General features: G+C 41.8%; 1 protein-coding gene across 1 annotated transcript in view; it reads right to left on the minus strand.

Moving 5' to 3' along the window:
• Positions 1-4,238: 4,238 nt before the first annotated feature.
• Positions 4,239-23,678, minus strand: part of NEK11 (NIMA related kinase 11) — a 968,483-nt gene continuing 949,043 nt past the window's right edge. The window contains exon 15 of the mRNA XM_078663876.1: positions 4,239-4,610. Coding sequence (XP_078520002.1) covers positions 4,403-4,610 — 208 coding nt within the window. The 3' untranslated portion in view covers positions 4,239-4,402. The remainder of the gene's footprint in view (positions 4,611-23,678) is intronic.

A 23,678-nucleotide genomic window follows, 5' to 3' on the forward strand; every position in this document is an offset into this window, starting at 1 on the left:
ACAGAATATTCCTTAAACGTTAATATAATCAATAATCGCTGTAGAATCGAACAGGAAAATGTCACCGATTTCTCTTTTCCATTTTGTTTGATCAAAGGCATCCTAGTGCCGTTTAGAGTGTGACACGAAGCCCCAACTTCCAAGCACTATGCCCCTGCTTTTTTTACTTGATTGAATAGAGGAAGACTTGCAGCAGGAACATATTGTAAGCATAACCCTTTCCCAGATGTGAAACCTGAATAAATACCCTGTAAACAATATAACATGTATTGACCCCGTAACAGTATTACAAACCCATTAACTTTCATCTATCTGATAAACCTCACAATATACAAAGTGAAAAAAGGAGAAGAAACAATAAGACTCCAGGATGAATTCAACAGAAAAGGTGAGCAACTTCAGGAAAGGGGAGCACTAGGAACAAATGAACACTGTCACCTGATACGCAGGTTTACATCTTATATTTTGAATCCTTCAATATGATTGGTAAGTTTGGGAAATGAGAGATCATTCTTTTCCTGTAGTCATTTACTTTCTTTGGCTCATTGCCTCATGTGCAGATGCAAATAACAAGTGAAACCTAACAGAAGGCTCCCACTCATTGGTAATTTCAAGTTTAAATATTAGCCAGCAAAAAAGTCTGATTTTATTAATTTGATTTTGTCAAACTGGGGACACATTTAATAATGTTTCCGCTGAAGCGCCTTAACTCCACTAAACAGTGCAATAAGAACATATGCACTGATCCATCATTGCAAAAGTAAAATGTTTCCTCACTTTCCATTGCAAAAACAATAAGCGCACTGAACGACAAATTGGAAAAAAAGCATATGCACTGACCAGCCAATGTTAGGTTATGCTACTTGGATTTTTCTAGCGCGGCTTGTCACCCAATAGGGTATCCAGGCACTAGCAGTGGAAACATGTGATTTACTGTACATTTCCGACTGGTGCAAAAATAAATTGCTTTTACAGTGGCTGATCATTGAAGTAACGGCATTTGCAGCTATGAGCTGATGTAAAAACGACATTTGCACAACCAATCTTTGCGAAAATTGTATTTGCACTAAATGTTCATTATGCAAATATTACCTGCAACTATTAGCTGTCCCAGAAGTTGAGCTTTTAAAGCAGCCCCACTCTGCAATGTCACTGTTGCACTGGTCGATTGGTTCAAGTACTGGTGCAGAAATGCATAACACAGGTGCAACGTTACGTAATAAGGCGCAAAAATAGCAGACACCTTCAAATGATATCCTTAAACATCAATTTTATCTACTCACATTGTAAAAGATGGAAGCAGCCTAGAAAGGCTGCATGGATAGGAGCTTGCATGAGATGACATCCAAAATTAGGAACATTTATCAAACAAGATCAGCGTTTTATTCTAGAAAATGCTGCTGCAGTAGTAGCGACACAGCAGATTTATATAAAATTCCAGATGAGTAACAGTGAATAACAGGCATGCTTTTTGTTGAGAGGTCCTGAATGACATAAAATGGACTGCACCCCCACAAAAGATACAAAAAACCTGTATACTCTCCCCAACCATGCTCTGCGTCTTTCCACCCTCCCCACCAGGGGGCTCATTTATGAGCCCTTGTGTCACTTTTGCGCCACCGGTGCGTCACTTTTTGTGATGCACCAGCGGAGTAAAAAATGTGCCTTGTGCACCATATTTACAAAGTGACACATCTAGGTAAATGCGTCACTTTGTAAACCCCCAGCGCCACATTATACCTGCCCCAGGTATAATGTATGCAAGGGGGGCATTTTGATGCAAGAAAGAGTCATAGAAGTGACGCAGTGAAATCTATAAGATTTCACTGCGCCATTTCTTGGACGCTAATGCGTCGATATCTTACTCCTGCCTCATGGCAGGCGTAAGACTGATGCAGGCACTAACAAAATGGGACTTGCCCATGTGAAAGGGTACATTGCTGAAGTTGCGTCACTTTTGTGACACACTCCAGCAATGTGTCACTTTTGCGCCCACAGATACGTCAGAAATACTGACGTATCTGTAACTCCTTGCGACATGATGCTTCATACTGTAAATATGACGCATCGTTAGTGTCGCAAAGAGGGCGCAATGAAAAGAGACGCATCGCTGTTTTCACACAGCGATGCGTCACGTTTCATAAATGAGCCCCCAGAAGCTTTGCTCTCCGGTCTCCAGCAGTGCCCTGACAGGGTCTCAGAGAGTCCTGTCACAGCGGCCTGGAATTCATTTATCACACAGCAGCTGTGGGAAATAACTTTTGTTTGTTTATGTGACAGCCCTGGCTTCCTTAATAAGATCTTTTGGGTTTTCTCTGACCGATGACACCGAAATTGTTGTGTCTCTATCAAAGCGGGACACCAACACTGGCAGCAAATGGATGAATAACAATTGCCTCAGATTGAACTCTGATAAACTGGAAACCATTCTCTTCAGCAACAAAACCTCCTTCTGGTCTCCCTCTTGGTGGCCGGAGGAACTAGGCTCACTGCCTACCCGTCAGGAAACCCAAAAACATGGGCGACCAAATGGACAACAAACTCAACTTCGGTGACCAGGTTAACTCAGTCACGGCCTCCACTTCTCTTTCAATCTGAGGATGATTAAAAGGTTTCTGCTCTTTATCCCATTTAAGTCTCAAAAAACTGTAGTGACCTCTCTTGTAAAGGCTGGATTACTGTAATGGACTATTTCTTAACATGCAGCAGCAATGTCTGAAGAAACTGCAAGTGCTTCAAAACGCCGCTGCTAGGCTTCTGTCCGGTACAGCTCAGTCAGGAAATTAATCCAAAACTGTTTTGGCTACCGTTCAGGAACAGGATCAAATTCAAGGCTCTGTGCACTGCCTTCAAGGCATTACACAATATTGGTCCCGCTCACCTTAGACAAAAGGTTTGCCTGGTGTGTACCCAATGGAATACTTCATTCCTTGAGTGCCAAAACCCTTGTCGTCCCCAAATTCAAGAAATCTAACTGGGGTGGAAGAAGCGTTATCATTTGTATGGCCAAGGCTTGGAAGGAGCTGCCATACTTCATACGCTCTGCCCCCAACTTGCTCAGTTTCAGGAAAGAGCTGAAAACTTGGCTGTTTAACATCCAGGCCCCCTTTTTTTTCTCATCCGTACCCTGGATATTTCATGGGAGCCAGGACACCTCTGGGTAACCGTGCGCTTTACAAAACCACTTAACATTAACATTTCCCACTGTTGCTATGTCATAGCAGCGAGTAACTGGATTTAAAATCTGGTTATTCACACTAAAGGCTTCCAGGGGAATCCGTGCATAGCAAACTACTTAATAAAGTTCCCTGTTGTGGCCTGACAGTCCTCCTCTTTTCCAGTTTTTGAACACACTGCAGCGTTGGGGATGATTCAACAGTCAGCATGAACCTGCAGAAGCAGGGTCATTCAAGGTAGGGGATGTGGTTAGGTTGTACACTCTGTAAGCAGAACCATGCAGTTCCAGTTCCATCCTCTCCACTTAATCTACACTGTGTATTGATTGGATATTTCACTTTGGTACCCTCTTCTCGGTCCCAATATATTCCAAAACTGGGCTAATCTGAAATAGGTTAAGAGTCTGTATTAAACATTATAGAAACATTGGAAATTCGTTTTTTACATTGCTGTTGAAAGCACAGTTTGAGACATTTCAGCCCACAATGGATTAGTGCTAAGTGTGCCATACATGCATCGCTCCTGGCAATAATTACAAAATTCTCTAAACAAGAAACTCACAATACTCTGATTGGGGATGTGATGGTCACGGGCAAGTAAAAAATCTGCTTAAAAAAGCTTGATTGGTGGAATGTATTATAAATTGACTTTTTCAAAGCTCAGATGGTCAGTATGGATGAAGCTACCTGTGGCTGGGATGTTTTTTGGCATCTGACCTTCTAAAAACACCACCCAGAATTTACCACTAAGCTACATTCTCACTGTCACATTGGCTTATATACAGTTTGTCCTTTTTTAGTTCTTACATACTCAATATTTGTTATTATGCTCGGCACTTTATTCCTTTTTTATGCCTATACGTAAGAATTATTTTATGTAGGGTTCTCACTTAGAGTTGTGGGCAGTCTTCATAGATGTTATGTTATATTGATTTGTATAGCGCATTAATTGACCAAGAGGGTATCCTGGCGCTACATCTGCCAGCGGGTTTCCAAGCTAATGCCTGGGAGCTGTAAAACCTCAACAGTTTTCACTTCACAGTTTTTTCTTCCAAAGTTCCATTGGATCTAAGAAAAAATGATTTATTAAAGTAAAAGTAAAAATAAAAAAAGACAACATTTATGTTCACAGTGATCATCCAAACATCTGTTGTGCTGAAACGTGTCTGCATTCTGTGCTTGTCCGAACCAGCTTGGAGGTCTTTGCTTAGTTTCCCCTGCACTCCTTATGAATCAGTTATCCTTCTGGCTGATGACTGCAGCTGGTCCTCATAATAAATGAGCTGGTCCACCTCGAAGCAGTCCCTAGACGAGGAGAAGCCCTTCTCCAGGAACACTTCAATCTCCTCTCTGCTTGCGCTTCGCTGTTTTGCTCCCTTGAGGTACTCATAAACCCTTTCGAAGGTGCTTTCTCCCAGATTCTCAATTGCTGATCTGTTGAAAAAAGAAAAAAAATGGAATAAATAAGAGCTACACAATTTGGAGATTCATATAATCACCCCTAATATTATGTAACACAATTGAGGCTGGAATAGTGCATTGAGCATCAGGAGAACTCCACATCTTCTCTGACATGTGGCAAACACTAGAGGAGGCAGCCGGGCCCAGAGCTGTTGTCACTGTATCACAAATTACTAAAGCGGCATATGCAGTTAGCCCACATGTGGTCAAACTGTTTTGCTCTAAGCACCCCCCCCCCCCCAACAAAATGTTTTGAAGTTAGGACCCACCTTCAAACCTTTATGACAAGGATTGGGGGGGAGGTAGGCTGAACCCAGGGGGCTGGGCTTATGAGATCATTTCAGTGATATGTGTTCTATGCCATATAATTGACAATAAACGTGTGACTTACAAAAAAGCAAATTCATCAAACAAAAACATGCATTAACAAAAAAAACCTCTGCTCCCCAAAATTGGGGTGTTGTGAGCCTATCGGTATACACCCGTTACAACGGATCTTTTACTCCGCAGACCCATTACAACGCGACCATTACTCCGCATACCATTACAACGCATTGCGCTGGGGGGCGCTCTAGGATAGGGGATAAGTATAATTTACTATCCAACACCTTCCCTAGGGTCCACGGGGACTGGAGTTAGAATAGTAAATTATACTTACCACTATCCAGCGTTGTAACGGTATGCGGAGTAAAAGTCGCGTTGTAATGGTCTGCGGAGTAAAAGTATGCGTTATAACGTCATACATCCGAGCCTATCACACTCATCTGCACCAATGCTGCAGTAATGATGACAGTGGCCCTGAGTAGCATGAAATCTCCTCCAATTACATTACAGAAGGCGAGATTTGTTTTAAGGCTCAGGAAAATACAGTGCTTTGTCAAGAATCACAGGATGTTGAGCAAACGCTGGGACTTGAACCTGGTTTCCCAGCTCCAAATTCAGCAACTCTCACCATTAGGCCACATTTCCTCCTTTCAGAACAAATTGAACTCCCATGGGTTGCCTCCTTTTTGCAACTAAGGTCGACATTGCCCTAATGCTAGCAAGGAATATGAGCCCCATACACTTTTTTTTAAAGAATGACTCATTTGTAATATAGTGGACCCCTCAGACCCCTGGACCCCAGTGCTGCTGCACTTGCTTCACCAATGATAGCTACTGCCTCGCCAAGTGAAATGCCTCCTCTGCCCTTTGTTAAAAACATGAGCTTCCATTTTGCTCCATTCCAGGCACTGTCATCTGTCTGATGACCAAAGTAATGTGTATCCTCTGCTATAATTGTAGTTTCCCCTGGACCATTACTCAAAGGCCCAAAGCAACACTGCCAGAGCAAGTGGCTACTACACCCTAATGGAAATTAGGGAGAATAGTAAAACAGACATGAGGTTTAGCTGGCCCCTCATAGCACTGGGACCTGGTGCCACAGCACCTAGGACATCAGTCATACCTACAACTCTGTGAAAAGGCTGGCTGCTCGCCCGTTCCACTGAGCCATCACTTCTAGGCCCGGAGCACAAAGCAGGCTGTGTGCCCTTTTGGGTAAAACAAAAAATCTCATCTCTACTACCTGAAAGGTAAATGTGTGTAAATGGTTAATCACCAAATATAGTCACTCGGAGCTCCACCAGATGAAATATTTATTCATCTTGAAAGGTAGTGAGACGGTGTTACCAGGTGAGTTGTGCAGTGTGTCCTTTAAATGGACACTGATAAAAATGTGCTGAGATATAGTCTGATTACTTAATACTAAAATATATTTATATAGATATACATAATGCATGACATATTCACAATGGTTTCTGTTACCAGCTGGGATTTCGCAGCACTCTGAAAACGTGGGGCCCGATTCACAGAACTAACTTAAGACAAAATCCTAAAGTTATGACCATTTTGGTATTCACAGAAGGCACTTACTCATTTTTGTATTCACAGAAGGCACTTACTCATTTCGGTGTTCACAGAAGTTAGGAGTCCTAACTTTAGGACTCCTAAATGCCTTTGTAGTGTAGTTCCTATCTTCCCAATAGGCTCTGCGCATTGGAATAGTACCTACAGCAGTAAAGGCCTAGGCCAGACGTTAACTAGGTCTACTACTGTCGATACTAGACTTAATTTTTGGGTTTGCCAGCTAAGCTCAGAGTTCGCTAGAAACTTTCTCGAATGTTCAGGAAAGAATTACCTCCCCTGATTAGACAAGAAGGGATTTAGTTTCTGACAACCATAGAACATGACAACTTTGCTCTCCCCTAATCAAGAGTCAATCTCAAGAGTCGTGTGAGCACAAGGCAATTATTTTACTCAGTCAGTACGTGCATTCTTAGTCTCATCAGAATGTAGAGAAAAGGAAGAGACGGGCGTGTTCAATAAAAGATGTTATTTATTGATCAGTCTCTTTTCTCGTACAAGAGAAATGGATCGATATTATTGCAATACTTATAGTTAAGTAAAGTGCATACATTAAAAGCAATAGTATAAAATAATACTGTAAAAACATTGATATGGTTTCTGAGCCATATGATGTTTAAAATGATTAAAATATATTTACATACACATATACATTTGACTAAACGTACTCAACTGGTGTTTCTAAATACGCCTACCCCGTGTACCTGACCTAAGTCTAATGCGTGGGCGGGAATAGAAAGTTACAGTTTAAGTTAAGTTTGTTTTTGCCAAGTGAATAACTAAAGAATTCTCTGTGAGGGGTTATTCAGTTCTGTACCTGGAAGTTAGGATGAATGAGGAATGGTATCTCTTTCTCTGCTCTCGATATTCCAGGCTGCCTGCGAGGGCTACCCGGAAGCGCCGGTGCTGGGTCTCTCGGCTTGAGATAGCAGCGCGTCTCTCAGCGCGTCAGGAAGGCGGGGCTGCTGCCTGCGGGGTCTGCTTCTGCTCTCGGCTTCGGCAAGTATGGCTGCTCCGTCTTGTCACCACGCGTGTGTTTGCATAGGGCAAGGTCGGCAATATTTATACCTTAAAAGGTGCCGAGATTGACGTAAGGATGGACATAGGTACGTCAATAAAGATGTCATACGACTTGCTCGTTAGCACATTCTTTTGCAAAAGTTCTCTGTGAAATCAAAACAATGGCCGCACAGATTTTCCAGGTTGTCATAGGTTTGATTTGTTATGAGAACGTCGTATGCCTTATCAGGGGCTGGAGGAATGTCGCTTGTCTAATTAGATCTCAAGCGTTATGACCTAATCAGATAACACGTTCCTGTGCCGTAGTGTGACTGCGTCAGATAACGGTATCTGCATCATGGGGGATTTCTTGCCTCATGGGCTGACTGTTAGTTAACTAGCTAGGTAGTTTAACCAGAATAGGGTCAGGAATAGGGGGATCGATTCAGAACCTATAGAAATACACGACACCCACTCCACGCTAACTATGGTCATATCTACTAATCTATGCATAGTATAACATAGTACAACATACTATAGAGTATAGTGTATACCTTACCACCCCAAAATACATAAATGCATTTCGAAATTTTCAAATATACTGAAAAATTGCAGTCATATATATTGTATGCACTTAAGCTATGAATTAAATGCAAAAGTAAAACACGCATTGTTATGCATTATTGCTTTTTGGTATATGAGAAATACACATGAAATGGCTCTTAATATAGCTATACAGAAAGGAAGTCCGAGACCATTTCATCACATAATAAAATATTTGTGAACATACCAGCGGGCAGCTAAAGTCTATATAAAGTATCTAAAATAGAAATCTTAGTTCTCTAGGAATAGTTTCTTACTTTAAGCAGAAGATCAGTGTCCCGGGGAAAAAATATATAGAAAAATATTTTAAGGGCTTGCTGAAAAAAGTTGCTGTCCGTGAACTGGATTGTAATTGTTCATGTGACTTTATTTTTAAAGGTTGAAGGCCGAATTCAGGGAACGCCGTGTGCGAGTTTACTCAAAAGTCTCTATTTCTGTTCCGGAGAGAACATCATATCATTCAGGCTTTCGAAAAAACTGTCAACAGCTTCATGGGAAAGTTCCACTAAGTCGGAAATAGGGGTAACCATGCATTCGTGCGCATGATTGTCTCCATTGACATTCTGATTAGCATTGCTGACAGAAGGTCGTACCTGTTCGATGCTGCTTTCATCTTGAACTTCACTACTCTTCAATCGTAGTGGTGAAGATTCCAGGAATGCCGTCATCAGAATTGGCAGCCTTTGAGGGCAGCACAGTGCGTGAACCTTGGTAGGAACCAACAGTGTATCTGCATCCACCGGCGCATCCGATTGTAGCGTCAGACAGGTGTCTAACACGCATTCTTCTCCGCATAGCAGACACCTTAGTACAGGTAAAACACACCTTTGCCACATTGGTCGAAATGATAGAAACCAAGTCATGTTTAGGTCTCTAAGCCGGGAGAGTCCCAGGATTTTTGATATCCGGTCCCGGTATCCAATGGCTAGGATCGTATCTTCCATTGTCGCGAGAGTTTGATCTGTGACATGGGTTGCCATAACGAAAAATAAGGACTAGGAATAGGATTCCTGCAATTAGTCCCAGGATCAGGGGAAGTCCGCCAAAAATCGAATGGACGAAATCTGGAAAAATACCCAGTATGGCTTTGAATGGTGTTAATGCCATCGAAAATACTGTCTTAAATACCTTTGAGACCCCAGTGGTATCAGAAATATGTAAGATTTCGCTCAGGATTTCCGCGAAATGTACGGGGGAATTAGTTGATAATAATGTATGTATCTCTGCAGTCGTCCTTGCGACTTGTAGATCATACGTTTCTTTAGATGACGTGAGCCTTGTAGGCGTCTGAAGAAGCACTGTTTTCATTCTGCTTAAAGTGTCTATTCGAATAGAAGTAATTTTCAAACCGGGCCATGCCCTTGCCTCCCTGTCTGGTAAGGAGCTGGGGAACAAAGAACGTCCACAGCACTTGACCTTCGCCGTCGTGGTGACGAGATAAGGAGTCCCGGGCATAAGACTACAACATCTGCGGTCTACAATAAGAATGTAACTCCCATTATAGAGTCTTTGAAAGAATGGTTCTATTTCAGTTGCAGGTGCGCCTTGCTGGTGACATGAAAGGTTGTATGAATTCCCTTCACAGGCTCCGTGCAAACTAATACCGTTACACAGAAGCGTGCCGCTTAGTGACATAGCACAATTGTTGCCACTAAGAAACACTTTCTGTCCTTTGTTACTGACACATGCATGTGAATAGGGCAGGTTCCAAGTTGTTTTAAGGTACCCCTTTCCCAATTTCTCGTACATGCCAGCCTGTATATATTTTTGGCAGTATTGAAACCTGAAGGTTGAGATTGGAATATTTATGATTCCGTGGATTATCCATTCACTGACAGGTCGTTCTGACATTGTCATTGGTAATCTTTCTAGTTTTTCAATGCTCAAGATTGTATAATCAGCACCCTTCTGCGCCATACCGATTTGTCTATCAGTAAGGTTAAAGATTTGGAATAGTGACGTTGTGTTGATTAAACGCCAAGGCACATAGCCTGAACGCAGATTTTGTAACGTCCAGCCAAGCTGTACAATAGAGCGCAATTGTGACTGACCATGTTGTAATAACAGTAAGTCTTGCGATAATATATCGATTGCTGAAGACACAATGCTGTCCAATGAAAATATTCTGGAGGACAGAGTCATTAACCCATTGTCCACTACAGAAAGTGATTTTTCCAAATTAATACGATCAATTTCACGTATTCTCTCTGCTGTTTCAATTTGAGTAACCTTCCAGGCCTCATTGTATGCTGCATATACAGAGGCTGCTATGAAACGCTTTTGACGCTGTTTGCGTGGTCCCAGTATGAAATCACGCAAGTCAGCACCATCAGTAAGTAAAGTTAGGTGTTGCTTAATTTCAGGCAGTGTGGAAGTTTGTAGCCATTGAAGGCATAATTTGCCCACACTGTAGGTTGTTATTATCCCTGGGTGATGTCTTTGGGGATATCTAGGGTCTGGCCTGGTCATTTTGAAACCCTGTGTTTTATTCAGGAATCTATCTTGACAGTTATTTGTATCTGTGGGCCAGATCAACCATTGTTTCCAATCAGGATGTGTTCTGTTTTGGTTAAGTATATGGTTTATGTCTATTCCTTCATCTGTATCAGAGTTATTGCTAAACATTGTTGGCTTTGGAATAGACAGGTTATTTAAATCTTTGATTTTGGCTAAGCCAAGACAGGTGGTTTGTTGAACAGTGTCATTTAAAAAAATCATTTGTTCTGGGATCATGCAGGCTCTAAACAAAGCTTCTATACCCTGTACTTGCCATTCTTTTGTACCCCAAACACTTTTCAAATCAACATTTTTGTCCCAATAATCAAATCCAAAAGTATTCATTTTTTCAAAGAATGAATCTGAATATATCAATTTCGTGTTGGTTATCATGGTTTTCATCCCTGTCTTGTTTGACAATTTGTAATAAAATGTTTCAGCATTAGTTATGTTAAAACCTGAAAAATATGAATATTTGTCATAAACGGTTCTAGAGCTCCCTTTTGGAGGTGTAGCACAATGTTCCCATTGATTATAATTTAAAACATTTCTAGGTTGTGCAGATTTATGCAAGAAATGGTTACCATAATGGTTATAGCAATACATACTATCATAATTTGTAGAACCTTGCAAATAATCATGTTTTGTAAATTTAGCAGACATTACTAAGTCAGACATCATATTGTTTATACTTTCAAAGTCCCAATCATCAGCAAATGAGTTTGGTTTTGCAAAGTCACTCAAGGAGATCTTGATTTGGTGTGGATATTTCAGGATCTCGACCGGACCATAAATTTCATAGTCAGTGTTGTCCCAGGCTACCCCACCAGGTATTGGAATTGCTGTGAAGTTGGCTGAAGAAAGTTCTGAAGAAAGTTCTCGTTTCTCGACGTGTGAAGATGTGTGTGGTTTGAGGACCAAGTTGATGTTCTGACTTGCTGTGTCCATTTTAGCATATTTTCCCTCAATGAAGCGTCCCAAGGTAAATACCATGATGAGCCAAAGTATGAGGATAAATGCACCAAAACCCACCCAAAATTCAATCCATGGAGAAACCAGATATGTTTCTTTCAGTTGTTTCAAAAGTTCCTTAGCTTTGTCTTTAAAGGATTTTGATGATGGCTGTGTCTTTTGTTCGCTGAAACCTTCAGAGGAATCATCGAAGTTGATGAAGTAACCAGATGCAGTTCTGTCAATTGTTCCAATTGGTTCAGGATTCTTGTTTTTTGCATTGTCACTTGGTACTTCAGTATAGATTGGTGTGTCTCTGCTAAATGTTTTTATTTGGGTTTTCAGAGGTCTTAGTTCTATTGCATTGTTGCATAGTCCTAGTTGTTCTTCTGTAGGCGTTTCGAATGTGATGAGCCTCTTCGTTAGGACCTCTGTATTGGTAGCAAACCTTGGTGTTCTGCTACTTATTGGGAGTCCACTTGGCCTACTGTTTGTTATTGGCCACATGTTGTGGTTTTACCAGGTCGATGGATACAACTCGGTTCTCCTTTTTTCCAGCAAGTGGCGGTAGTACAACTGATCTTGTCCCGTTGACAGACAAGACAGGAACTGCTTTTCTGTAAGAAGGCCCAAATTCCTTCTTTACCGCGATCTTTTCCCTGACTAGATCCCCGACTTTTGGAATCCAGACAGGTCTTGCTGGGACAGGTGGTGATTCTTCAGTGGTTGTTGGCTGTTGTTTCAACTGTATGTTGCTCAGGTCTTTTCTTGTTTTGTTTAAGTCCTGCAAAATAGCCAAACGGTCTTTGACATCAAAGGTTTTTTCTATTACCACTGAAGTCTGACTATCAAGGTCAGAGATCAACATCCTAGTTCCGAATAATAATTCGTACGGACTGAATCCCTTCAGAGAATTTCTTGGCAAGTTATTTAGACTACGTTGGACACTTATTAGATGTTTGACCCACCCAGCTCCCGAACCTAATACCTTTGCCGTTATAGATTGCTTTATGTCACGGTTTTTTCTTTCAACAATTCCGTTCCCCTCAGGGTGAAATGGACAAGAGTACCGCAATTGCACGCCCATGCTGACCATGGCCTCCTTATAAGCCCGAGAGCTAAAAGCAGGACCATTGTCCGAATGCAGAATGCCAATTGCGTATGTGCCGATAAAGACTCGCAAATCTTTTATAACAGTTCTGGCGTCAGCCGTTCGCTGGGGCCACATCCATATGAATCTCATGCATGAGTCCACTGCGACCAAGATATATTTATAGTTACCATCCCTTTGTAAGGGACCGCAGTGGTCTAGATAAACACAGGCTAATGGTTTATCCGAGATTAGAAGGGGCGTCTGTGCTGGACGTCTCACAGTTGATACTTTCATTTTTTGACATATTTCACATGCTAGGACATAGTTCCTTGTTTGTCTTCTCATTTGTGGCCACCAGTATCTCTGTTTTAATAATGATACTGTGGCTGAGACGCCAGCATGGGTAGAAGCAAGCCCTTCGTGTGCCGCTATTATCAGTCCTAACCTATGTTCCATGTTTGGAATTGCCCTATCCCCCACTCCAGGGATTCGAGCAAAAGGAACATTGTTTGTATCAGTTATGTATGAGTATTTTACTGGAAAGCCTTTAGGGAGTGGTTCTATCGAATCCTTTTCTGAAGCGCTGACAGCTTGTAATATTTCGCTGTCTATTTTTGTTTTTGACCGGGTGACGGCAGCTACGGAAGCCGTTTGCACAGCTGCCTTCGCGGCCTCATCAGCCAATGAATTCCCTGCAACGTGAACGCCATCACGTTGATGACTCAGTGTATGTATCACGTGAGTCTTTGGTAGTTCTTTTTGTAAAAGAGCTACTTGTTCCCAGAGCATTTTATGCTTGATTGTGCCACCTTTCGCATCCTTGAAACCATTCTGAAGCCAGATCTGCAAGTATTCATTATAAGATTGAACGCAATAATACGAATCGCACACTATGAGCGTGGGGAATCCTCGATCAGTATTTTCAAGCGCCATCTTGAATGCTAGTAATTCAGCTCGCTGAGCTGTACAATCTCCTAGGGATTGTGTTTTAGTGAGGGTTGGTTTAAATTTCCCTTCGTGCCAACGACCTTTAACAATCGCGCACGCAGCACTGTAAGCTTGTTTACCCCCTACTGCGGGTTGTGCTGATCCGTCTGTATATATTATACAGCCGTAGTCATCTAGAGGCAGAATTTCGGTTGGTAGAGGACATTCAAATTCATATTGGAGAAATTCTTGTGTTTTTAAATAAGGATCAAATTCGTACATCACGTCTGTTGCAGCAAGAGAGTTAGCCCATTGTATCCATCTTGGATGGAGTGCTTTAGCATTTGGAATGCTTGCCTTTGTTACCGCCTCTAAGGCTGGTATTGGTGTCACGATTATTATTCGTTTACCTTGTTCCAGGGCTCGTTCTTTTGCTATTGCTGTCTGTGTTGCTGTAAGAATTTTTTCCGTTGGGCTAAATTTCATTTCAGCCTTAGTGTACAAGTGTGATTTGAATGCAATTGGTACCTTTTCTCCCTCATTAGAGGTCAGGTATGTGAATCCGCATCTCCCTGGGATGACTCGGATCACAAGGTTGCGTGTATTATCACAGGTTTCTAATTTTGTCTTAATTAGCATGTCTGTTTGTAAGGATCTCAAAATTTCTGTGTGTGTTTGAGTCCAACTGGATCTTTTAAAGTCTGGTTTAATTAGATCGTAAAGGGGTTTCACCCTTTCTGCGTAATTTGCAATGTATGTTCTTCCGAAATTTAGGAAGCCTAAAATTGACTGTAGGTTTTTTAGTGTTTTAGGAGCTTGGATAACGGCACATTTCTCTAGGAAATTGTCTGCCAGGCTTTTACCTTCACTTGATAGCTCATATCCTAAGAATAGGACCGTCAGATGGGCAATTCTGGACTTTTTGAAGTTGAATTTGTAACCCTCTGCAGCGAAACCAAGTATTATGGTGTTCACTCTTTTCAAGTGAGTCTTCAAGTCATCATCTGTTAAGTAAATGTCATCGACATAAGATAATGCTTCATCATCATATAGTTGTAGTAATTCTGTTACTCTCGCTGAGAATACCCCCGGGCTGTTCTTGTACCCCTGGGCTAACCGACAGAATTGTTTTTGAGTGCCATTTACTGAGAAAGCTGTTAAATATCTGCTCTCTGGTGCTATGTTTTGACAAAAGAATCCGTTGGAGATGTCCAAGGTAGTTTTGTATTTTTTGCGCACTATGTTATTCATTAGTGCAGCACTGTGTGAGTTTTGCACTGCAAAAGTTTTGCAACATGTGTTAAGGTGTCGGTAATCCAAAACTAGGCGATATGAATTGTCTGGTTTGGAGACCGGAAACAAAGGATTGTTCATTTGTGAGGTGCAAGTTTCAATCACCCCCTGGTATTCTAGCTGATCTAGTATTTCATTTACTTGTTTTTTTGCTTCTTGCTTAATTGGGTACTGCCTTTGTGCAGTTGGTTGTGATTTTAACTGGATTTTGTGAGGAGGAGAATCCTCATCCCATCCTACATGATTTTTATATAAAGCAGGTGCTAAGGCCACTGCCCACTTTCTAGCAAGTGTATATTTTTTATGAATCGGCATTTGATTCGAGAAGGCAGGCATAATTACTTCTTCGCCATGAGGGCACTCCCTGACAAACTCTGGTGGCCAGTCTTTTTCAGCTAGAAGGATGTCATAGCCCTTGGAGAGGTTATCCCAAAATAGTCCCCTTATTTTCCTAGTCTTATCTCCCTCTATACGTAATGTTATCTCGTATATTTTGTGGGGCTTGCTAACTCTGGTATCTGCAGTTTCCACTTGAAGGTATTCATTCGTGTCCACTGTCTCCAGATGATTCATAAGGACTTTGCGAGCTATGCTCACCTCTGCTGCGCTGTCTAGCATTGTCTGAGCCCACTCTCCGTTTTTCAGTTGTGTCCTCAGTATTCTCGGCATTGTTAACTACCTTGATACTGGCTACCTTCTTTTTTGGAAATTGTAATTTCTTTTTCAGTTGAGCAGGTTCCTTGTCTTTGGACTTGGCGTGCTCTTCTGATCGTCCTCTTCTTTCCGATTTCTGCGAGGAATTCTGAAAAGATTGAGAGGGACGTGTATCAATGTCTTGATATCTATCAGGTTTTTTAATATTATCCCTATTTCTAAGGTTATATCTATTCCCAGAGGGGTCACTCTGGGGTGACCTTTGTCTCGGGTTTGGAGATTTCTCTCTTCGCCTAGGAGACCTTCCTCTGGACTGGAATTTCTTTTCTTTAGGATTGGATTGTTTGTTCCCATCCCAGTTCTTTTTTGGTGAATTATTATTATTATTAAAAAACATTTTTTCTGGACTTGTAGTCAGTTGCGGTTTTACTGGTATTCCACCTAGACTATCTCTGCCTAGTTCTTCATAGGATTTTTCTATGATTCTGGCAATTTCAGCTGGTTGGTCTGCTATATCTGTCTCTTTTAACCTCTGGCGGATCGCCACGTTTGCTGCTTCACCTTTTATGTTGGCTAATACTATAGCCGAGACCTGCTTGAAGTCTTTTAGTAATTTCATACCAAGAGTTAAAGCTGGTTCTGGACCGTATTCATCTTGAATTTGTTTTAGCACATCTGGTATCACCGAAATGGATGGAACACCGTGCGTTTTTGTATAGATGGAAGCAAAGACTGTACCCCAAGTGTCACAGTCCTCAATGTGTGGTGCGATTCCCATTGGGAGACATATAGTCAGAATCCTGTGTTTTTCTAATGGGGTGGTGTCAGGAAACACCGCCTCTATTTGGGTAATTTTCTGTGCCAACCAGAATGGTATCTGTTCCCGTTTAGCTGGAACTTTACCTAGGCAGGATTGGATGTTCTGTGGTGTAATTTTATTTGTGTTCCCCTGGTGAGGGGTCAGCTGTGGAAGTTTAATCGCTGGCTGAATTGTTGAAGTCCGCATTACATACTGAACTAATTGTCTGTGAATTTTTAGTAGTTGTTTTAGCTGTATTAACAGCTCTGCTGCAGGCATTCTTTCGATGTCTGGATGTGGTGTGTATCCGGCTAGGACCGGCCACGTTGCTCCTGGTCTTCCTAAAGGACCGAGCCTTGTAATGTGATTGTTATGTTTTAGGGCGCCATCAAATAAGAGCAAATGCTCTTGGAATTTGAGTGGTACTTCCACCTCCTTGAAAGGAGTGTACGTTTCAGGAGGTTCCTCTACTTTGTAATAGTGGAAGTACTTTGTTACAGCATTTGCTGCTGGAAAATGTATCCATGTATAGTATACCTCTGTCTGCCGATATTCGTGTGCCTCAATTACGAATATGACTGTGCCACCTCTAGGTGTCAGTCCATTTTCTATAAGTTTTAAGGTTATAGATCTCCTTTTGGCGACCTGGATGAGTATTATATCCGGGTCTGCTGTTTGCATGGTAGCATCAGCATCTGCTATTTCAGTAGCTAATCTAATTGCCTCTCTTTCATCATCACTCTCTGCCATTTTACAGACAGGATGGTATTATGTTTGTTTGCAGATCAGGTTTCTTATGGAAACAGAGATTAGATGCACAATATTTTGGGAATGTTTTTATCCTTCAACGTTGACTATACCAAGAACCATACATAGGAGTTCCCTCCTGCGAGGTTTTGGAGGATATTACCTTTCACCCACTCCAGACGTCTTTGGAGTATAATGGAAAAAGGGGTCTGAGTGAGAAAGCACGACTGAGTTACTCTAAATGTCTTACGTTAGTTTTATCGCCCATTCCAAACGCGTTGGGCGCCATGTAGTGTAGTTCCTATCTTCCCAATAGGCTCTGCGCATTGGAATAGTACCTACAGCAGTAAAGGCCTAGGCCAGACGTTAACTAGGTCTACTACTGTCGATACTAGACTTAATTTTTGGGTTTGCCAGCTAAGCTCAGAGTTCGCTAGAAACTTTCTCGAATGTTCAGGAAAGAATTACCTCCCCTGATTAGACAAGAAGGGATTTAGTTTCTGACAACCATAGAACATGACAACTTTGCTCTCCCCTAATCAAGAGTCAATCTCAAGAGTCGTGTGAGCACAAGGCAATTATTTTACTCAGTCAGTACGTGCATTCTTAGTCTCATCAGAATGTAGAGAAAAGGAAGAGACGGGCGTGTTCAATAAAAGATGTTATTTATTGATCAGTCTCTTTTCTCGTACAAGAGAAATGGATCGATATTATTGCAATACTTATAGTTAAGTAAAGTGCATACATTAAAAGCAATAGTATAAAATAATACTGTAAAAACATTGATATGGTTTCTGAGCCATATGATGTTTAAAATGATTAAAATATATTTACATACACATATACATTTGACTAAACGTACTCAACTGGTGTTTCTAAATACGCCTACCCCGTGTACCTGACCTAAGTCTAATGCGTGGGCGGGAATAGAAAGTTACAGTTTAAGTTAAGTTTGTTTTTGCCAAGTGAATAACTAAAGAATTCTCTGTGAGGGGTTATTCAGTTCTGTACCTGGAAGTTAGGATGAATGAGGAATGGTATCTCTTTCTCTGCTCTCGATATTCCAGGCTGCCTGCGAGGGCTACCCGGAAGCGCCGGTGCTGGGTCTCTCGGCTTGAGATAGCAGCGCGTCTCTCAGCGCGTCAGGAAGGCGGGGCTGCTGCCTGCGGGGTCTGCTTCTGCTCTCGGCTTCGGCAAGTATGGCTGCTCCGTCTTGTCACCACGCGTGTCTTTGCATAGGGCAAGGTCGGCAATATTTATACCTTAAAAGGTGCCGAGATTGACGTAAGGATGGACATAGGTACGTCAATAAAGATGTCATACGACTTGCTCGTTAGCACATTCTTTTGCAAAAGTTCTCTGTGAAATCAAAACAATGGCCGCACGGATTTTCCAGGTTGTCATAGGTTTGATTTGTTATGAGAACGTCGTATGCCTTATCAGGGGCTGGAGGAATGTCGCTTGTCTAATTAGATCTCAAGCGTTATGACCTAATCAGATAACACGTTCCTGTGCCGTAGTGTGACTGCGTCAGATAACGGTATCTGCATCATGGGGGATTTCTTGCCTCATGGGCTGACTGTTAGTTAACTAGCTAGGTAGTTTAACCAGAATAGGGTCAGGAATAGGGGGATCGATTCAGAACCTATAGAAATACACGACACCTTCTGTGAATACCGAAAGTCTTAAAGTTAGGATTTTTCTCAGTTTAGGAGTCCTAAAGTTAGGACTCCTAACTTCTGTGAATACTTCTTGAAGACCTCTGAATTAGCTATGGATCAGTGCTTAATATGAGTTACTGACTTCCGGTGCTCAGCACTGGCACTAAAATGCCAACACCTGCACTTATGTTTACTAACTCAATATACATTAAGAATCCCTAATACTTGTGGCCCAAACTATTCTTATATCTTCGTGATCATCGAATAGTCTGAATTTTCTCACTTGTAGAAGTGTGATAGTTAGAAGTTGTGTTGGTACAGGGGTGCTGCAAGCTGCAGTGGCCTCCTGGCACTTATTTCCTTCTTTTTTTTTAAATTAAACACTGCTGTGGATGCATTAACTGCTTAGAAAGAGCTTTTCTTTAAGAACAAATTTGAAACAATGTCTGTTATCTCGCTCTGTAAACTAAAATAAATTGATCCATGAATGTACAAGGCTTCCACTGAGCATAATCAATCAGGGGAAAAAACATCACAGAGTAGATAAAGGGCAGGGATTATATTTCTTACTGAAGAGGAAACTAATGCAGTTTTAATAGATGAAAGCTATGGACACTGTGAAATATGAACATTTGTGATGAAGTTTGCTAGTTCTGAAGAAGGATAACCAGGAATTAGGAACAGCAGTTGAAACATCTGCTGATAATTGTCTATGAAAGTCTTATAGATATGCCATATCATTAAATCAATAAAAGATCTGGAATAGACTCTGTTTCTAACTGTGCTACCATATGTTTGAAATCCCTCGTGTCCGAAGTAGTGAGACCTATACAAGGTTTGCCATGCAAATATGATGCTCACATATTAAAAACATGTTGTCTAATCTTTTTGATTTCAAGTCATGATATCATCAAATTATATCAATACAAATATAACGTAATATGTCACAAATACCTTAATATATTTTAAAGCATGAGTGACTGAGGAACCTTACATTGGTGGGAGATGATTAATACACAAATGGGCTGATTTCAAGAAATAAGATCAGTTTGAAGAACTATCTACTTTGAACATACCTGGTTGGCACTTACAAAAACGAAAGTACATTGTCTACCATGAGTTATTAATAAGTTTGAAGCTATAGGACTTCATATGGAAACAAATGAATTGTATTTTTACATACTGTATGGCAAAGCGAGACTAACATATGGGGCACTGAGGCACCTTTCCCCAAAAGACATGTGATTAGGCTTGAGAATCCCTACTTTATTTACCTACACTGCCCAGCCTTCCTCGCACAACAGATCCACGTGAACTAAGCATTGTCAAAGCAAATAGGTCTGGACTTTTTCTAAAGCGAAGCATTTTGTGGTAGGCAGGCAGCTGTGTGTGTGGTGCTCCCAGCTGTCCTAGAAAGAAAATCCCATAATGAAGCAACATTTTGGTTTACTTTATTAAAAGGAGTAACAAGATGAAGTTTGGTTTCTAAGGGGCCAACTTAAAAGGCAAATGCGGCAAAATATACCTTTGTTTTTAATACTATCAATATGATCTCCAGGAGGAGGAACTGAAGGGAGTGGGAATAGATAAACAAGGCAGCCCCACCACTGCCAATCCTCAATAGAAAACTCCCTGCTGGACACTTTTTGCTATAGATCCCAGTTCTTTAATGCATATCAGCTTAGGTTAGGGGAGAGCACACCCAATTTCTTATCTTATTCTTAGGCAGATATAAGAAGACGCCTCCTGGATAAAGGTAACCTGTTAACCGTCACAACCTTGTCATGAAAAGCTTATGGCCACAATGGTTATAGCTAGTCAATGACAGTGGAAACTAATTTGGGTTCAATGCCGCAAACATACATCTAGGCCATAAGTCTTCTTGTTTAGGGATTTTGATAAAGTCCACCTGATAGTCTGAGGCCAAGAAGCAGTGGACCCTGCAGAATGACATCTCAAAGGAACCTTAATTTGCTCTTTAGTGAAGTATCTAAGTCATGCTTACCACTGGCTCGGTGTAAATGTAAATGTAAATGTTTTGAGCTTGTAAAGCGCACTGCTACCCGTCCATAGGTCTCCTGGCACTGTATAACTGGGGAATCCGTCCTGGCTTTCCCTGTGGGATGGTCCCTTGCTGGGAGTCCCCAAGGTGGAGCCAGGCATCCCTGGAATTGGTGAGGCCATTGTGGAGATTAGGCAAGCTAATGCCCAGAGTTGCCGAGTGGAACCCCTGATTAGAGTAAGCACCGAAGCGAGAATTATCTAATACGCTGTCCAAGGTCCACGACCCTGCAGCGTCGGGAATTGAACCCTGGTCCCGGGCCAACTTCTGCTCTCGGGCCTGCCGCCTCTAACCAGTGAGCCACACTACTCCATGTCTCATTCTGTCAGCTCTCCAACTCACTTTATGAGTGCTCAGAGAGGTGGGAGATTTTTAATAAGCAGGCAGGAGTCTCAGAAGCTTCTGCAAAGGTTTTGGACACTTCTCCGTACTACTCTTTTATATTCCTCCACCGCTGTCTTCTGCACTCTGCCACTCTAATCTTCCACAAAGAAAATAGCACACTACAACACCAGACTTCTCCACCAGACTTCTCAATTAACCAATTACCTCACAGTACACATCTGAAAAATATACTAATCCACAAAGCCCCTTCCTACCACTGCAATAGTCCACTACATGGCTCCCTATACTCCACCACGATACTCCCAAACTTCTCATCCAAACTAGTCCACAACACTCTTCCACAATCTTCCTCAACACTACCACGCACACTTACTGTTTACACTCTGCCTCCACACAACATATTTCATGTTACTCAATAATGTGACTTCCTGATAAGCCCACAGATATCTTCTTGCGCTATCCTACACTACACCAATCTCCATCCCACTCCTATTTTTCTTCAAACTACACTAATGGAGCTCTTCAAACTATTGCGGCATGGTATGGCACAAATCAGCCATGCTACCCTTTACAGTACTGCACACCACTATACATACTCCATAGAACTCATCCTTCATACTACTCCTACCCACTTATGTTATGCAATATTGTTATGTTATGTTGGTGTGTTATGTTATGTTATGCTATTTTATATGTATTTGTAGAGTGCACTATCACCCGTCAGAGTATCCTGGCACTGAGTAGGTGTGCCACTAGCCTCTCCGGAAGACCGGGTGCTGTTCGAGGGTCAAGTCTTCCACTCATTTCTGAGTTCATGAAATGAAAAGGAGGCTGTGATGTGTAGCAGCAGGTTGTTCCAGGCTGGTGTGGCAATGTAGGTAAAGGCTCGGCCACCTGATTTGGTCAAACGCATGTCGGGGATGTGTGCAAGAAGTAATCCCGCTGAGCTGAGGTATCAGGATGGTTTGTGAAACGAGATGCTGCTATTGAGGGAGGCTGGGCTAATGCTCTGTATAGTGCTTAGTAGGTGTTTGTGAGGAGTTTGAAGTGTGCATGTTTGTGTATTGGGAGCCAATGTAGCGCCTAGAGGTGCGGTTTGTTATGTGTGAGGTATTAAATAGTGAGTGTGATTCTTGCAGCCGAGTTCTGGATGGTTTGTAGTCGTCTGGTGAACTGATTGCTGATCCTAGCTTAGAGGGTGTTTTACACCGGGATCACCACATGCACATACACACTTCACACAATTCTTTGGCATTTTAAAGTGACATATGTATTACAACCACAGTCACTGCTGCTCCATATACGGAGTTCGCTTGCTATTATTGACATTGTATATCGCCCAAGCCATGCGTGGCTCTTATAAAAATATGTGCTTTTAATGACCAACTGAATGGCATGGACTTGTGGATCTCAAACAGTTGAAGACTGAGGCTCAGCGGTGATGCCAGCAGTTGTGCCAGCCTACACCATGTGAAATTTTGCCTACCACCCTGTGACTTGTGCAAAAACCACAAGATTTCCCCTCCTACAGTAAAATAAAGCATAAATGAAAACAGCCGGCCATATTTGCGCTCACCTCTGGGCGTTATTTACGCCTGTGGGTAATGAGCCTTTCTAAGCACTGATGTATTGCACTAGATATTTTATGCTATTACATAAAAGAAACACATTATTCGAAACCATCAATATTTTTTATGTTTGTGCTCAGCACATTTTTTAATACCCACTAAATTGGTAAGGACACTTGTTTTCAAACACCTAGAGACAATAAACTTCATGGTGTCTTCTTTCTGAGTGACTGCCAGGTCAAGTCCTGGCCAGCACTGCGGGATGAGCAGTGATGATCACTTCTGCCTCCTCGCTCTGACTGCACAGGACCCTGCTCTAACAATAAGGTCAGCTCAGCACCTCTGCGGCTAAACGGATCATCATTAGGGGTGGGCATAACTGGCGTAATTCCAGGACTTAATTTGAGCGGGTGTTTTCCGGTATTCAGCACCTGCACTTAAATGGCAGCACTGGCACTTACGACAGTCATCCACATGGCGGGCTGTTTGTCTCATTTAGAGTGAACATCAATACACTAAAGGCCTGGCTAGAAGAGAGTTTATTAAATATTAATCTTAGGACCTGCTCCTGTCGTGGGGATACCTATATCTGCCCAATGTATTGCAGTCCCAGAACTCTCAAATCAATCTTTATTTATATTTTTTGATTAAAAGAAGAACTGCTGTCAATCAATCCACCCAACTGTACATACCCTCCCCCACAGTGTGTGAGTGAAGAGCACTTACTGAAAATAAGTAAAAAAGTGAGAGGGCACCTCACGTATGCAAAACCAGAGAGGCTACCAGCAGGTTCTCGCCATTATGCCCATGTATATCATCATCGGTTGCCCACTCACAGAAACAAAGAAAACCGCGTCCAATAGAGAGAAAAGAAGAGCAGAAAGAAAGAATTAACTGTCCCAAAATATAAACCCCGTGGTCTGCAGAGAACAGTTTGT

This window comes from Lissotriton helveticus, chromosome 10 (genome assembly GCF_964261635.1).
Source record: "Lissotriton helveticus chromosome 10, aLisHel1.1, whole genome shotgun sequence".
In the NCBI taxonomy this organism is placed as follows: domain Eukaryota; kingdom Metazoa; phylum Chordata; class Amphibia; order Caudata; family Salamandridae; genus Lissotriton; species Lissotriton helveticus.